General features: G+C 52.2%; 7 protein-coding genes across 7 annotated transcripts; 5 read left to right on the plus strand and 2 right to left on the minus strand.

Moving 5' to 3' along the window:
• Positions 1 to 128: 128 nt before the first annotated feature.
• Positions 129 to 1,226, plus strand: M436DRAFT_54903 (uncharacterized protein; the record flags this gene model as incomplete). The annotated part of the gene is made up of 3 exons (XM_013568631.1): positions 129 to 311; positions 370 to 432; positions 612 to 1,226. 3 exons carry the CDS (start codon positions 129 to 131, stop codon positions 1,224 to 1,226), a joined length of 861 nt encoding a protein of 286 aa, XP_013424085.1.
• Positions 1,227 to 2,051: 825 nt separating this feature from the next.
• M436DRAFT_75640 (peptidase M28) lies at positions 2,052 to 4,530 on the plus strand (the record flags this gene model as incomplete). The annotated part of the gene is made up of 3 exons (XM_013568719.1): positions 2,052 to 2,132; positions 2,213 to 3,023; positions 3,077 to 4,530. The coding sequence occupies 3 exons, from the start codon at positions 2,052 to 2,054 to the stop codon at positions 4,528 to 4,530; spliced, it is 2,346 nt and encodes a 781-aa protein (XP_013424173.1).
• A 579-nt stretch (positions 4,531 to 5,109) lies between these two features.
• Positions 5,110 to 6,930, plus strand: M436DRAFT_54946 (photolyase; the record flags this gene model as incomplete). Its single annotated transcript, XM_013568639.1, has 1 exon — positions 5,110 to 6,930. One exon carries the CDS (start codon positions 5,110 to 5,112, stop codon positions 6,928 to 6,930), a length of 1,821 nt encoding a protein of 606 aa, XP_013424093.1.
• Positions 6,931 to 9,010: 2,080 nt separating this feature from the next.
• Positions 9,011 to 9,778, plus strand: M436DRAFT_23740 (uncharacterized protein; the record flags this gene model as incomplete). The annotated part of the gene is made up of 1 exon (XM_013568571.1): positions 9,011 to 9,778. A coding segment is annotated over one exon (768 nt), but the record flags the coding sequence as incomplete, so codon positions are not given.
• A 1,223-nt stretch (positions 9,779 to 11,001) lies between these two features.
• On the minus strand, positions 11,002 to 11,888 carry M436DRAFT_75643 (cytochrome c oxidase-like protein polypeptide IV; the record flags this gene model as incomplete). Its single annotated transcript, XM_013568720.1, has 5 exons — positions 11,002 to 11,081; positions 11,138 to 11,356; positions 11,431 to 11,589; positions 11,665 to 11,724; positions 11,798 to 11,888. 5 exons carry the CDS (start codon positions 11,886 to 11,888, stop codon positions 11,002 to 11,004), a joined length of 609 nt encoding a protein of 202 aa, XP_013424174.1.
• A 1,703-nt stretch (positions 11,889 to 13,591) lies between these two features.
• On the minus strand, positions 13,592 to 14,353 carry M436DRAFT_75644 (TFIID-31kDa-domain-containing protein; the record flags this gene model as incomplete). Its single annotated transcript, XM_013568721.1, has 1 exon — positions 13,592 to 14,353. The coding sequence occupies one exon, from the start codon at positions 14,351 to 14,353 to the stop codon at positions 13,592 to 13,594; it is 762 nt and encodes a 253-aa protein (XP_013424175.1).
• Positions 14,354 to 14,675: 322 nt separating this feature from the next.
• Positions 14,676 to 15,457, plus strand: M436DRAFT_54733 (NADH-ubiquinone oxidoreductase-like protein 21 kDa subunit; the record flags this gene model as incomplete). The annotated part of the gene is made up of 4 exons (XM_013568604.1): positions 14,676 to 14,726; positions 14,782 to 14,798; positions 14,861 to 15,066; positions 15,189 to 15,457. The coding sequence occupies 4 exons, from the start codon at positions 14,676 to 14,678 to the stop codon at positions 15,455 to 15,457; spliced, it is 543 nt and encodes a 180-aa protein (XP_013424058.1).
• Positions 15,458 to 15,620: the final 163 nt, after the last annotated feature.

Here is a 15,620-nt window from a genome sequence, read left to right on the forward strand (position 1 = left end):
TCCTTATATATCGATCACTTGCCGTCGATTTTCTCTTTCAGCCCTATAAGGTTTCTCTCACCTACTTTTCCCCGCTTTGCCGTTTAGCCCGCAGAGTCTCGACTGTTCTGGTATGCCCATTCGCAACCATGAATCAGGAAGAGCACTCCTCTGCCTCTACTTCAGATTCCCAATTTGCGAATGCGGCCCTTCAAGTAGGTGACCACGCTGGTGAATCGATCGCGAGCGCGTCCCGATCCACTGCACCCCCAAGAAAGCGAGCGCCGTTAGCGAGTGTTGCCTGCCAGGACTGTAGAAGACGGAAAACAAAGGTCGGCTTCATCTCCGTCGGATTTATTGGTCCGGGCTCTCGTTGACATAATCCAATAGTGTGATGGCAAGAAGCCTGCCTGTTCCAATTGCGGGCGCAGAGGCATAAAGTCCTGCGTGTATGTAAGTACGACATCATGAACACCACGTCTGTTCATTCCTATACAAAAACTTCAACGGCGTCTTTCGTGGAAGAATCGTCTAGGAGGAGGTTTTACAGCATGAAGCGCACTTGCTCAGCCAGGATGGAGTGTCATTGTCAACCATCTTCATCTAATCACGCTAATCACCCGTCCCACTAGGACCTGGAACCGAATCAGTCCAGGGTCGCTGCCTACAAGCAGAAGATCGAGCAACAACTCTCCAGCATTAAGAGCTTAGAAGAAGAGATTGAGAGATTGAAGAAGTCTCCCTTCCACCCTGGAAGTGCGATTCGGATATCAGCGTCTGAACCAGCGCCCTCGTCTTCTCACAATGCTTCAGGAGGAGTAGTTCCGATGCGACTCCTCTTGAACCCGGCTCCAGAACCCGGTGGCTCTGCTTCTGGTCATAATCTAACAAACACTCTTGGTCCTTTCAACACAGCTTCGCTTCCAACATTACAAACGGTCAACAGAGAAGCAGAGCTGTTGAACTATCAGCGCAACCTTGAGGCTGAGATGCGCAAGCTTCAGGACGAAAATCGTACTCTCCAAGCGCTGATCTATTTGCTCAATTCGATGGAAAACCGGGACCAGGCACAAAAGATGGCTCAGGAGATACAATCTCGTGGCGTATCGAACGACCTTCTTTCCAGGGCTCAGCACTTGGTCGCCACTCAAGTAGGGAGATCTTCGCTTGTGAATTCGGAAACCCAAGCTAAACTTCCTCAGCGACCTGGACGTGGAGCGGACAATTCCTCGTGGTCGTTGCCATGAGGATCCCGATACTCGGAGTTCAGCAGAATCATGTTTGGTAGAAAGCAGCTAGGTATGCTGGTCTGGAGCCAAGCAAAGCAAGAATTTGACCTCAAAGCGCACCACTGACCCATGTTTTGTAATCTCTGTGAGCTGTCGCTCAGACTAGTCCCGATGTTGTCTCCAGCATGTAGCATGATTTTGATGGGGCAGGTAGATGAGAAAAAGTCTTTTTTTTTTCTTTCTTTCGAAGTTATGGAGGATCGGAGGATGTCCCGACAGACCCAAAACGACCTCACAGCCTTGCCAACAGGTATCCTTGGCATTCTCACGACATCCGTCGTTCGGAGCGGAGACAAACGGCAGTGAAGTCCGACCTCTCCGGGCGCATAGGTTTGTAACGCGGCTACCTATCAAAACGCACAATGTTCTGGAGGACTGGATCGATTCCATCGGGATACAGTGCTCTTTATTGCTCTCTTTAGGTCCATCTTTGATCTAGAGATCACTGTGCCTTTTGATAGCGAGCATTGTGTTCTACACCTTCATAGGAGAGAGCAGCGTAAGGGACTGGAGTTATAAAGTTTAGCACACGGGAAGGAGGGACTGCCAAGACCAATGACATCGATCGGCGAACCGAAGCTCAAGTGGGAAGGTCGAAGGTCGTCGGTCGCGCGAACGCCCTATCTTAGATCTGTGAGCAGAAGTGGAGTCGCCGCCGCAAGGATGCCTGCCAGCGCGTAGTCGTCATCCTATCGACGCTCATCATCTCCTTGCAACTCGTGTTCACCCTAGAGCTGGTGTGCTACGACGAAAGAGATGAGAGAGCAGAAGACAGCTCGAAGCATGGCTTCTAATGACGAGCAAACCCCGCTCATTCAAGTCGTTGGTGTACGACCTCACCGTGATCGATATGGAAATCATACAGTGAGTCCGTTTGCAGACTTGAAATCCAAGACTCTTCTCGAGGCTGGAATCAAGCAAAGGCGGTCGCTAAAACAGCACAGCTTCGCCGCTTTTGCACCATAGCCCTGGTCGTCCTACCGCTTACCACGCTCGCCCTCGCCTTTCTATCCTTCGTTTTTGGTCAGAGTGACGTTTTCGGAGACGACAAGCAAGATCACGTCGTGCCATGGGACAGTCTATCCGGTCCCATCCTACCACCCCACTCGAAGTGGCCCGCTGGAGAGGGCCTGAGCTACGCAGATCTCAAAGACATCCTCTCGACCACACCCGATCCGAAGAAGGCCAAAGAGTGGTCCCAGTTCTACACTGCAGGCCCTCATCTTGCTGGGCAAAACCTCAGTCAAGCTGTCTGGACTAAGAACAGATGGGAGGAGTTTGGTGTCAAGAGTGAGGTCGTACCATATGAAGTCTACATCAACTATCCTTTGGACCACAGACTTGCTCTGCTGAAGGATGGTGAGATTTCGTTCGAAGCAACTCTCGAGGAAGATGTCCTAGAAGAGGACCCTACAACTGGCGCCGAAGATCGTGTGCCTACCTTCCACGGCTATTCTGCTAGCGGCAATGTCACTGCGCAATATGTCTACTGCAACTACGGTACCTTCATTGACTTTGAGAATCTGCTCGAGGCAGGCGTTGAGCTGAAGGGTAAGATCGCGCTCGTGAGATACGGTGCTATCTTCAGAGGTCTCAAGGTCAAGAGAGCCCAAGAGCTCGGAATGGTAGGAACAATCATCTACAGCGACCCTGGTGATGATGGTCTTGTCACCGAAGTAAATGGCTACAAGCCATACCCCGACGGACCCGCCCGGAACCCAAGCTCTGTGCAAAGAGGCAGCGTCCAATACCTGAGTAAACATCCTCTTGTTGTTGTTCCGCAAAAGATACTAACATCGTATGTGCAGGTCAATTCCCTGGTGACCCTACTACTCCTGGATACGCCTCGAAGCCTGGTGTGCCTCGCGAAGCCGCAAATGCATCTACCCCTTCTATCCCATCGTTGCCCATTTCCTATGCCGAAGCCATTCCCCTGCTCCAGGCACTGAACGGTCACGGGCCAAACGCGTCATCCTTCCCTGCTCGCTGGCACAAGGGCGGTCTTGAACATAAAAATGTCTCCTACAACATCGGCCCTTCACCACCATCGGTCACCATCAATATCATGAACCTGCAGAACTACACAATCACTCCTATTTGGAACACCATCGGTGTCATCAATGGATCCATTTCAGATGAAGTTATCATCCTCGGTAACCACAGAGATGCGTGGGTTGCCGGCGGCTCCGCTGATCCTAACTCGGGGTCGTCAGCACTGAATGAAGTGATTCGCTCATTCGGTATTGCTCTGTCGAAAGGGTGGAAGCCACAAAGGACAATCGTCTTTGCCAGCTGGGATGGCGAAGAGTACGGTCTTGTCGGTTCCACTGAGTGGGTTGAAGACTATCTGCCCTGGCTCAAAAACTCTGCTGTGGCGTACTTGAACGTTGATGTCGGCACTCGTGGCACGAAGTTCAACGCTAATGCGGCACCTTTGCTGAACCAAGCCATCTACGAAGTTACCAAGTCCATCAAGTCGCCAAATCAGACAGTCGAAGGATCAACTGTGTATGACCTTTGGGACAAGCACATTGGGACCATGGGATCTGGATCCGATTTCACAGCCTTCCAGGATTTTGCTGGTATTCCCAGTGCTGACTTCGGCTTCGGTAAGACTGGCCCTCTCGACCCAATCTATCATTACCACAGCAACTACGACAGCTACGCCTGGATGGTCAAGTACGGCGACCCCACTTATCAATACCATGTCACAGCGGCCAAGGTGTGGTCTCTCCTCGCAGCCTCGTTGATCGAAAGCCCGGTGGTTCCTTTCAATGCCAGCGACTACGCTTTCAGCCTCGAGAGATATCTCGACAGTGTCAAGCACATGGCCAACTCGTCCGGCATGGCTTTCAGCGACGAGGATGAAAAGGTGTCCATGTTCGCCAACCTCGACCTGGCCATCGAGCAACTCCAGCGTGCTGCGCATAAGTTTGATGCGCACGCTGCTGATCTGGCTGTCAAAGCCACTGCAGCAGAGGGTAAGCCTAACGCTGCTGCCACCAAGAGACTCTTTGCCCAGATCCGCGCTGTCAACACGCAGTACAAGGTACTGGAACGTGCTTTCCTATTTCCTAAGGGTCTTGATGGTAGAAGCTGGTTTAAGCACGTTGTGTTTGCTCCCGGCAAATGGACCGGATATGCCGGAGACACATACCCTGGACTCGTTGAGGCAGTTCAGGCAGGCGACAAGAAGGCTCTCTACAGATGGGCTGGTATCATCGAGGGTGTTGTGTGGAGAGCTGCTGGCGTGCTTAGTTGAACGATGACTACGTGAGCATGAGAGCAGTGATGAGTGCAAAGGGGGTAATTGTGTAGGTACTTAGTTCATAGTGTCTATAATATCAAGCATATACTTGACAATCGGTGCAGATCCGAGTATGATAGGACTTCCTCGACATGTGCTCAGGTCCGCGACAGCTGTCGAGATGCACCATAGTCTTGGGAAACAGGCTACTGTCCATTGAGAAGTGACGTACTCTCGGTTCTCTTTGGAACCATCTCTGGCGTAAAGATCGTTATGCCTTCTCATAGTGGTATTGTTGATCCAGGCCTTTGTACGCTGGAGGAGGGACTGATTCAAGGGTCAACGACGTCAGCGAGTTGGCGATCGATCGACACGCTCTACGCGTTAACCTATTGATCGGCCGTTGCGACAAAGAAGCACTCTGATGGTCCAAACAATACCCATCGCCATGTTTTCGTACTATCTACATTGCTATTCGTCCCGTCGTACATGCGACACTTTGCCCTCCAGGCCTGCCGTCGCACCAGATTGAGCTCCTTTGCGAAACCAGTCACGCCTTTGCGAACAACTTCAGCCGCCCTTCATTCTTACAAAATGCCTCCCAAGCGCAAAGCCACCTCGAGTCTACCAACCGAAGCTCCTGCTCTCAAAAAGACTGCCTTCGACGCCTTGCAACCATCCGTGAAGCCTGAAGTGAAGAGCGAGCCCGACACCAAGATCAAGACGGAAGCACCAGAATATGAAGACCCGGATCGCGAGAAACAGGAGGAAGAATACGGTGTCATACAGAGAGAGTTCTACCCGGCTGAGATGTCAAATGAACGATGCGCTCGCTACAACGCAAACGAGATTCCACGGCCCATCGAGTTGCTCACTCAAGCCGTGCAAAAGACGGCCTTTGCGCGCAAAAAGATCGAAATTGGGGACGCGGTGGTACATTGGTTCAAACGCGATCTGCGTACAAAAGACAATCGCGCCCTTCATTTGGCGAGCGAGAAGGCAAAATCGAAGGGTGTGCCTCTGATCTGCTTGTTTATCGTCAGTCCGCAGGATTATCAGGCTCACTTGACTGCTGCCGTTCGTGTCGACTTCGAGCTCAGGACCTTGCAAGTACTCAAGGAGGACTTGGCCAAGAAAGATATTCCTCTGTACACCGAAACTGTTGAGATACGCAAGAATGTGCCGAGTCGCATCATCGAGCTGTGCCAGAATTGGGGTGCAAAACACGTCTTCTGCGCAATAGAATATGAGGTCGACGAGCTAAGGAGGGACGCTGGCTTGACTACTTCGTGTCTTGAAAAAGGCATCGATTTCCATGCAGTCCATGACGATGTTGTAGTACCACCGGGCGATCTCACAACAGGCCAAGGCAAGCAATACTCAGTCTACACACCATGGTTCAAGGCCTGGGTCAAACACCTTCACGCGAACCCGACTATGCTGGATGAATTTGCCGCGCCAGATCAGAATCCTGTCTCGGCTCGTGAGAAGTATGCGGACTTATTCAAAGCAGAGATACCTTCAGCTCCCGAGAACAAGAAGCTCAGCGACGAAGAAAGAGAACGATTCAAGGCATTATGGCCGCCAGGTGAGCATGAAGCTCTCGACCGCCTCAACAAATTCTTGGAGAAGAAGAGCAATAACTATAAGGATGCTCGTAATATTCCTGCTGCCAACAGTACTGGCGTTATCTCTGTACATCTATCAACCGGAACGCTTGCAGCGAGGACGGCCATTAGAAGTGCTCGTAACATTAATACGTCCAACAAATTGGACGCTGGCAATGAGGGCATCAAGACATGGATCTCCGAGGTCGCCTGGCGAGACTTTTACAAACATGTGCTAGCTCACTGGCCTTATGTGTGTATGTCCAAGCCCTTCAAATACGAGTACACGAAGGTCAGATGGGAGTACAATGATGAACAGTTCAAACGCTGGTGCGAAGGCCGAACCGGCTTCCCAATTGTCGATGCAGCGATTCGCCAAATGCACTCCATGGCCTACATGCACAACAGATGCAGAATGATCGTCGCCAGCTTCCTCGCCAAAGATCTTCTGCTCGATTGGCGCATGGGTGAAAGATATTTCATGGAACACCTTATTGACGGCGACTTCGCATCCAACAATGGCGGATGGGGTTTTGCTGCATCTACAGGTGTGGATCCACAGCCATATTTCCGTGTCTTCAACCCATTGCTACAGAGCGAGAAGTTTGATGAGCAAGGTGAATACATCAGAAAGTGGCTGCCGGAGTTGAAGAATATCAAGGGAAAGGCCATACACGATCCTTATGGCAGAGGAGCGGCCAAGGAGGCTGAGAAGGCTGGTTACCCCCGACCGATGGTCGATCACAAGGTCTGTAGGGACCGGTGTCTTGCGCGGTATAAAGAGGGGCTGGGCAAAAACACTGCTTGACGATCATATATACTATAACATAATCATATGACACGCTCATACGCAAACCGCTTTAGCATCTCCTGGCTTCGCATTTCGATCCTCCCGCGAGTCCATCCTTCGAAATTCGAGCTTTGCAGTGCCGATCGTTACATGCACTACCTGTCTAGACTTATGAATAAGCTTGATACATATGCTGTGTCGTCTCTTTTGCACCAACACAGCATGAGTTTCCTTCAAGAACATGTATACGTCAACCACTACTTCTTTTCGACTGGTAAAGCGGTAATGCATCTATCCGTGTATGGGTGCTGGCAGCGGAGAAATACTTCCGATGAATGTACATCCTGACATCTGATCTTGTCACTATTTCGACGTCCGCAAGACACATCAGTATACGTGCAAGTATCCGCTCAGGGCAGATTGCAGAACAAATATGATCGAGAGGGAGAAAGGTCTCTCCTGTCCCACCCGTTCTCTCAACCGGGTAATGTCCCTCTCTCTCGATGATCATGAGACCAGACGCATACCATACATGCATGCATCGAACACCGAAATCTCAGACCTAGCTTCTCTCCACTTCGGGCGCGCGCCTAGAAGACATGTGTATTCTTGAAAATGGCCAACTGTGACTCGGGCGCGAGATGGAGAGCAAGTGGGAAGTTGAAGGTGACCAATCAGAACAGCGTCGCAAGCGCGGGTCTGGACAATGCGTGAAAGCTCACCTCGTCCCTTCCCTCTTTCTTCCTCCTTCCACAAGTCGGTAGTCTTTCTCGGGTCGCACACAGCGCTTTGTCAAACCGTGGTGCACGACACACGGTCTCTCAAAGTGTCGAGGACTGAATGTCTTGCATGAAAACTCAAGAGTCTCATACTCGTTGGAGGCGAGTGTATGTGAGATTGTATCGCAAAGACAAAGAAATGGCCATCCGACTCCTTTGTCGCTGAAGTCCTGGGTGACGTGCGAGGCTCCTTAACATGAGGCTTGCGACATTCACATGGCTTCAGCGCCCGTGGAGAGCAATTAGGCATAGCAACTCGCCGAGCATACTGGTATACACACGTGGCTGCTGCATGTGTCTCGGAAGATCAAGAAACAAATGCAAGTTCAGGAGCCATTGAACACGCGCGCGACATGTCAAAACTGCCGCCCGGTCTTAGTAGTCGATGAAACGCTTGTTTGCTTCGGAGTCTCGACCTTGCTCGACCTCAATAGGATCTCATGAGCCTGCCATACACATAAACTAGTCTCTCGAGTGTCACATACAAGATCCCACGTCCCCGGTTTGAGGTTGCCCAGCTGTCGTTGTCCTTTGAGCCTTTTGTCCCCGGTCACACAGCTGCCGGCAGTTTAATCCTTTCCTGTAACCATTTCTTGCATCGGTTAGTGTTCAGGTGTCTACTAGCAGCCAGCTTCTTCTCTTTCCAGCCTCAAAATCACCGGCGGTTGTCGTCTTCTTGCTCGTTTGCATCGCTAGCTGGATCTGGCGCGTCACGGAACCAAAGCGCAAACAACAACATCCACCGCCAACAACCTTCACTTCACCACGCTTACCACCAAACATCACCTTCACTGTCAACAGTCTTTGTCCAATTGTTCGTCACGCTCATTCATTCATCAATACTGGTTATCGCCGCTCGCTTTGCCCACAATTGTTTCCTTGTTTTTGCATTGTTCGAGGTCATTGTCGCCATTGTGCCACATTGAGCTCTCTTTGTGCAGACTCTTAGTCCTGTCCATCAAACCTGCGCCAGACGCCCTTGTTGTCTTCTTTCAAGTTTCTGTGCGTCTTCTGGCATTATCTTTCTACATAAGCACTCCCTCGACCAGCCTTGAAGGTTCTCGAAAATCCATCTCAGACATAACAACAAGAAAGAACTTGACGCCGTCCAACCACGAGCAAGACTCAGACAATTCTACTATCGTCAAAGACATCAGGTTCCTTCGAGAAAAAAACAAAAACGACAAGTCATCTCACACACTCTACAAAGATATTCTTCGCAGGTTCGAGGATCTTTTGTCACCTTTTTTCCGCTACAACACGTCTGTTTTCCAAACAACACATCTCTCAACACTACATCAACCCGAACATCTCTCAAAATGAAGTTCGCACTTTCTGCTGCTGTGGTCACCGCCGTTTTCGGTCAGGCATCCGCTCACACTTGGGTCGAGGAGATGCAGGTTATTGACTCGACCACTGGCAACTACACTGGCGACTATGGCTTCACTCGCGGCTACGTTGATCGTACCACTCCCGGCTTTGACGAGCAATCGATTGTCTACCTCTTGCCAGCCCTTAGCACAGGCCGCACCCGCATCGATGGAACTAATCTTCTCTGTCACCCGAGTCAGCGCACATCCAACTACGACAACACTCACCCCCGTCTCCAAGCTGCTCCTGGATCCTACGTTGCCATGAAGTACCTTGAGAACGGCCACGTCACTCTGCCTCAAAATCAACCTGGCAAGCCCAAGATGGGTGGTACTGTCTTTGTCTACGCCACAACCAAGCCGTCGGATACTGAAAAGATTGTTGATGTCCTCAAGTGGAACACTGCTGGCACTGGTGGTGATTCCCGTGGCTCTCAAATCGCTGCTCAGAACTACGATGATGGTCGCTGTCATCAGATCAATCCTGGTGCCATCTCCACTCAACGTCAACAGCAGTTCCCCGACCATGTTCTCGGCCAACCTACCTCCAACGTTGAGCAGTGGTGCGAGACCGACGTCCACATTCCTACTACCTACAAGGCTGGTGACACCGTTACCGTCTACTGGGTCTGGCAATGGCCTACTGATGCTGGCGTTGGCGTCTACCCCAATGGCAAGGATGAATACTACACTTCGTGCGCCGAGATTCAGATTGTCGACTCGCCTAGCAATGCAGCTCCCGTCCACACAATTGGTCAGCAGGATGCTCAGACTTTGGCTGTCAGTGATTTCAGGGACAGAGCTGCGCTGACCACAAGCGCTCTCTACACTCTTGCTGATGATTCCTCTGCTACTGCTGCTCCTGTCTCTTCTGCTGCCACCTCAACTGCTGCCTCGTCGGTTGCGACTACCTCTTCCGTTACTTCCTCTGTCGCTTCCTCTCCCACCACCTCAACACCCTCCAGTGAGTACCCACCTATCCCCACCATCGCCCTCCCACCCTTCCCATCCGCTAACACTTCTCTCTCTACCTCAGGACCCACCTACAACCCCTCCAACCCATTTCCCTCTCACCCCTCCTCCGACAACCCTTCCCCTCCATTCTTCAGCCCACCTTCTGGCGTCAATCATCCACCCTTCAATTTCCCTTCTTTCGTCACGGTTACAGTCACGAATTCAGTCACTGCTGCCAACAAAGCTGCTGCTACGCCTAGCACCACAAAGACCGTCACGGATTTTATGACTAGTTATGTCACTGCTGCTGCTAGCGTTGTTGTTGTGCCTGCGCCTGCGGTTGGTACTGCTTCGGGGTTGCAGGGGTTGCCTAGTGTTGTTGCCGTGCCTGATGAGGCTGGCAATGCGGGATTGATCGGTAGATCGAGGGTTTGGCGCTCTGGTGCTTGAAAGAGGCTGATGCGATGCGATGATATGACGGAAATGGAATGGAAAATGGAATCATGGGGATGTGATGTGATGGATGGGTGGCCTTTTCTGCTTTGCTGTGCTTTGTAGTGTCTGGAGTGCTCTTTTGCTGTGGGGTGAAGCAAAGGCGAATATGGTTGCTTTGCTACTTGACTTCTTCTTCGACCTGCCGCTCGTAATGGGTGGGAAGGTGATTTATGAAAAATGATAACGAATTCTTTTCTCCCCTTTTGATTAAATGTGCCTTTGTTTCTGTCTTCTTCTTACCTGTGATGTTCTGATGTTTGTGCCTTTGTGTCTTGTCTGTGTATCGTCGCTCAAACCTCTGTGTCACTGCAATTACACATCCGGAGATGATATCCCATGAGATGGTTTACAACCTATAATTGATTTCTTTTGTGAAGAGGAATAAAACAGCGCCAAAAGCCGGGGATGAGATTGCACGCTATGATACAGTTTTTATCTGCAATCCCTCCCTGATCTTCCAAGCATTCGCGGGTGGAAAAAAAGGCAAGAGTCTATCTGTACTCGGGACGGACAAAGTCGGCGAGGGTCTTGGGCTCGCCGCCGAAGTTGTGGGAACCGTCAGTGTCGGCGTCTGTGATGAATTAGCGGAAGAGCAACAGTGTCGAGGATAGAAGGGGAGTATCGTACGGCCGACGTCATGGCCGTGGTTGCCGTGGGCGTCGTGGCTCTCCTCGGGACCAACGTATTCCATGTTGTAGACGGAGCCGCACTCGGGGCAGCGCTCGATGGGGCGGTCGCGCGACATGGTCAACCAAGCAACGACGTGCGAGTCGGCAGGGCAGCCGGTGCAACCAACGTACTGCTCGTCACCGAACGAGCGAACGGTAATGGGCTCCTTCATGGTGCCTGTAACGAGCGAAAAGGGTCAATGTCTTTGCGTTGTATTGTGGGTGGGTGTGATATGAGAGATCCAAACGCACCCTTTCTGCTTGCATCGAGAGGCTTCATGTCAAAGACGTCGATGCCCTGCATCTTTCCGAGGATTTCGAGACGCTCGAGACCGGTGGCTTGGTCAATGTCGGTGGGGACGGTACCGGGCTCGGCACCAGCGGGCATAAGGTCGTGCTCATTCTGGATCTCTGTTTTTGCGCAACGAGCACAGCGTCAGTTCAATTGGACGAGGGCGGCGCGGGCTGGAGGCAGGTGGAACGCACCCTCGAAGGGCTTGACTTTGTTGGAGTGTTGGCCGGGCTTGGGATCGCTGTGGGCGTCGACTGGCAGGGTTCAATGGGTGAGTTTTGGTTTTGGTCATGCAACTGGTATGCGCTTTGGTTGGTTGCGGCTTACAGCGAGCGAAGGACGACGAGAAAGGGCGGGCGGCGACGGGGCGGAAGGCGGCACGCTTGGCGAGACCGGATGCTACGCGACGGACAAACATGGCGGCGGTGAGGTGTGTGTGGGTGGAGAGGATTGGACAAAGGCGTGGTTGTGCTCGGTATAGCCAGCGCGCAGTCGCCGGCAGCCGTCACAGCGAGACGAGAGCTCGCCCAACACCCGCCCCGGCCAAAAGTCGAGGTCAGAACAAGTCTTGGCCAACCACGACCTGAGGCTCACACTGACACTTCCTCCTGCCTTGGATCATCCACCATCAATGACTTCTTGTAGCAGGCCTTATAAAAAGCTTCTGAGTTAATGTAAGCGGGGTTGATCGTGCACAAATGTAATTTAACAACCATGTCTCACTCTCGATATGAAGGTTGGTACCACTTTGATCACTGACAGCACTCTTGACAGTTTTTTCATCCAATCTGCTCTGATAAGGACATTTTGTCTCACACAATGCCTTTTCTACTGCCCTATACTCGCCCAATACTTTCCTCAATCTGGACATTTCGAAAAGCTTGGGTCAGGAGCCTTGTTGCCATTCCTGACTTTGTCCGCCCTCCTGGACCACAAACATCTTGGACTCGAGACGAACGCAATGCCTATGCGCGATGGAGATATGCCACTGACACCGGATATCGCCAGAAGAGGATTCGCGCTTCTTGTCAATACATGAAGACACGGTACACCAACGATCCTGGGTTCCGCCAGAGTCATATACAACAATCGGCTGACCGATATGCCAACAATCCCGAGTATCGAGAAGCTTCGCTGCAGCGTTTGAAGGACAAATATGCCAGCGACTCTGAATACCGGCAGGCTGTCCTCCAAGGTAATAGAGAGCGCTATGCCAACGATCCCGAGTATCGAGAAGCTTCGCTGCAGCGTTTGAGGGACAAATATGCCAGCGACTCTGAATTCCGGCAGGCGAAACTACAACAATTGGCTGACCGATATGCCAACAATCCCGAGTATCGAGAAGCTTTGCTGCAGCGTTTGAGGGACAAATATGCCAGTGATGCTGAACACCGACAGGCTGTCCTCCAACGTATGAGAGAGCGCTATGCCAACGATCCTGAACACAGGCAGGCTAGAAACCAACGCTCAAGAGAGTATTACCTGCGAAGGAAAGCCGAGCTTGCCGCCGGCAAAGACAAGTCAGACCTCCAGAACGCGTCGAACCTCCAAGAGAAGTCGGACAAGCCAGCAACAGAACCTTGACTGATGCTGGACCCATATTCGCTGTCGCCCTTTTCTGTCGTAGCCAGCTCTCGGTGGCCATGATTCATGCGGTAGCTCGGCAGTAGCTTACAAGCAATCGTGTACCAGTCTTGTCGCGACCATGCTTCTCCCGTTCTGACGCGACGCTCGATCATAGTGTGTCTACGGGGCTCAAGCCTGTTGTGCTATGAAACATGTCTGGGTGAAGGGCTTGTAAAGACCTATCTGGATGCAGTTCTTCCAAGCCACCTCGGTTGCAATCCTGCTTGCTATTGCACTTTCCCAGAGCATAAGAAAATAACCTCATCCTTCCCTGGCGCTCTGGTTTCTATTGCCGTAGACACATGTGGCTTGCAGGACGGCGAGTCTGGTGTTCTCTTGTCGTCTTATAGAGAGAAAATCTCCATGTCGTCTATGCAGGGTATAATATCGTACGTAGCCTTGCGCCAACCTCAATTCCTCCCGAACGCCTTTTTGACCATGCATGATCCGTTGCCTTTGTGCGAATAGCCTTCTGCACTGTTGTGATGTTTTCCCTCAAGCCTCAGCCATCTCCTGATCGCCGTCACCATCTCCATGGGCATCGCCGCCAAAGACATCCTCGAAGCTGTCCATAGCATCCTTCTCCTCGCCTTCGTCGACTTTGCCATCGGCAATGCCCTCCATCCTCACATCTCCATTGCCTTCTCGCTTAGTTTGCTGTTCTTCCTCACCTTGCACAACCTCATCCTCCTCCCACAGATCCCGCAAACTCCATCCAGTGCCAGTGAGACAATACTTTTCCGGCGGCAACTGCACACCCCACGCCTTTTGCACCTTGGGCAGAGCAACCCTATTCCTCTCCACGGCCTGCTCCATCATAAACTCTTTAGGCAGCGCACCCTGGAACTGGTAATCCTGACGCGAGGCTATGGCCTGACGCAACGCATTGACAGTAATGTTACTTCCATCGGTGGCCTCTGAGCGCTTTGAATTTGCGGGAGCGCCGGGAGCGGAAGCATAACCTTCTGAGGAGAGACGGAAGGCGTCGGCGAGGACGGAGGAGGTGTAGCGATATGCAAAGTCGAGGAGTTGAAGGGGCACGCGTTCTTGGTAGCTGTGGACGCCTTGGGCGGAGAGGATGAGGTGGATGAGGCGGGCGTCGCGTGGGCGGCGGGACAGACCGTCGTCGGTGGTGCTGGTGGGTTGTTGGTCTGAGGGAGCGGGTTGGGCTTGTTGTGGTGCGGGTGTGGTTGATGGTGCTGGTTGTGGAGGGTTTGAGGCGCTTTTCTGAGCGTATTCGGTGGCCGGCGAGGCCATGTTTGCGTGTGTGAAGTGAAGGGTGATCTAGAGGCTGAAGCTGGACCCAGATAGTGGAGATTGGCGGGAGTGATGAGTTGATACGTGGTTTGCGACAAGGTGAATGCGCGTGGACAAAGGTGTTGGATGTCAATGCCAAGATGTTGTGGGGAAGAAGTCGGAGGTGACCCTGTCAGTGGTCATCAGAGCGGGGCCCAAGCGCATCAAACGCCAAGAGCAGTCGACGGGCAGCGGATGAGACATTCAAGCAACCATCGACGAGTAGGAACCCGACCATATCACCACACACACCGCCGCCATGCCGAGTTATACCGATGTGCCAATGAGAGAGAGGCAGCAGGTCCCCGCAAAGGCCCTGAACACCCCCTACCCTGTATGACACCAAAGACAATCGCTCGCCAAACCACCACCACTGACCACTTTCGCAGCTCATTGACAGTGACCCGTAAGCGACCCAGCTCCGACTCTACCTCGAACGTTCTCCCGCCTAACCTCTTGTCTCTTCAGCCACTTCAAGCGCGTCCTCTCCTATGCCCGTCCCGGTGACTACCTGTACGGCGTGGCTTTCGGCGCCTCGGTCCCCGCTACCATGACCCTCATGGAGCGCGTTTCTCCCACCGGTGTCTCCCGCAGCATGTTCGCCAGTGTCATGCGTCTCTCCGGTGGTATCGGTCTCTTTGCCGGTTTCTACCTCTGCTACTCGAGATCCATCAGTGCGTTCTACTCTCTTCCTACACCAGAATCCCCCCGCAATGAAAAGAGCTTGGAAGCCACTGCGCTACGATATCTGGACTACGCTCTGTAGAAAAACACAGACTAACACACTCTCCATCAGACCGCTTCTACGGCTTCACCGAAAACCGCCGCGAAATCGACATGGACATGCGCGAAATGGTCGACAAGGTCAAGCGCGGCGAGGAACTCTACGGTACCTCCCAACTCACCGAGTACATGCAAGGCGTCGCCTCGCGCCAATCCCGCTACTCGGGCGTTTGGGTCCACGTGATGCCCTGGTTCAACTTTGTCAACCACAACCAGCACGGTGTCGACACGGCAAAGTACTACCAACAGGCTGAGCGGGAGCTCGAGGCTGAGAAGGCTTGAGCCAATATATCTATACCCTCCCACCCAACCCAACCCCTCATACGAATTCCGCTTGCTGGCTTCTCTTTTCTTTGCGTCTGCTGCTTTGGTAGATGTTCAAATACGTTTTTTTTCTTTGGCGCTTTACACAATCGGTAAAAATGATATATACATCTTCGGACCA

This window comes from Aureobasidium namibiae (assembly GCF_000721765.1).
Source record: "Aureobasidium namibiae CBS 147.97 unplaced genomic scaffold scaffold_18, whole genome shotgun sequence".
Classification (NCBI taxonomy): domain Eukaryota; kingdom Fungi; phylum Ascomycota; class Dothideomycetes; order Dothideales; family Saccotheciaceae; genus Aureobasidium; species Aureobasidium namibiae.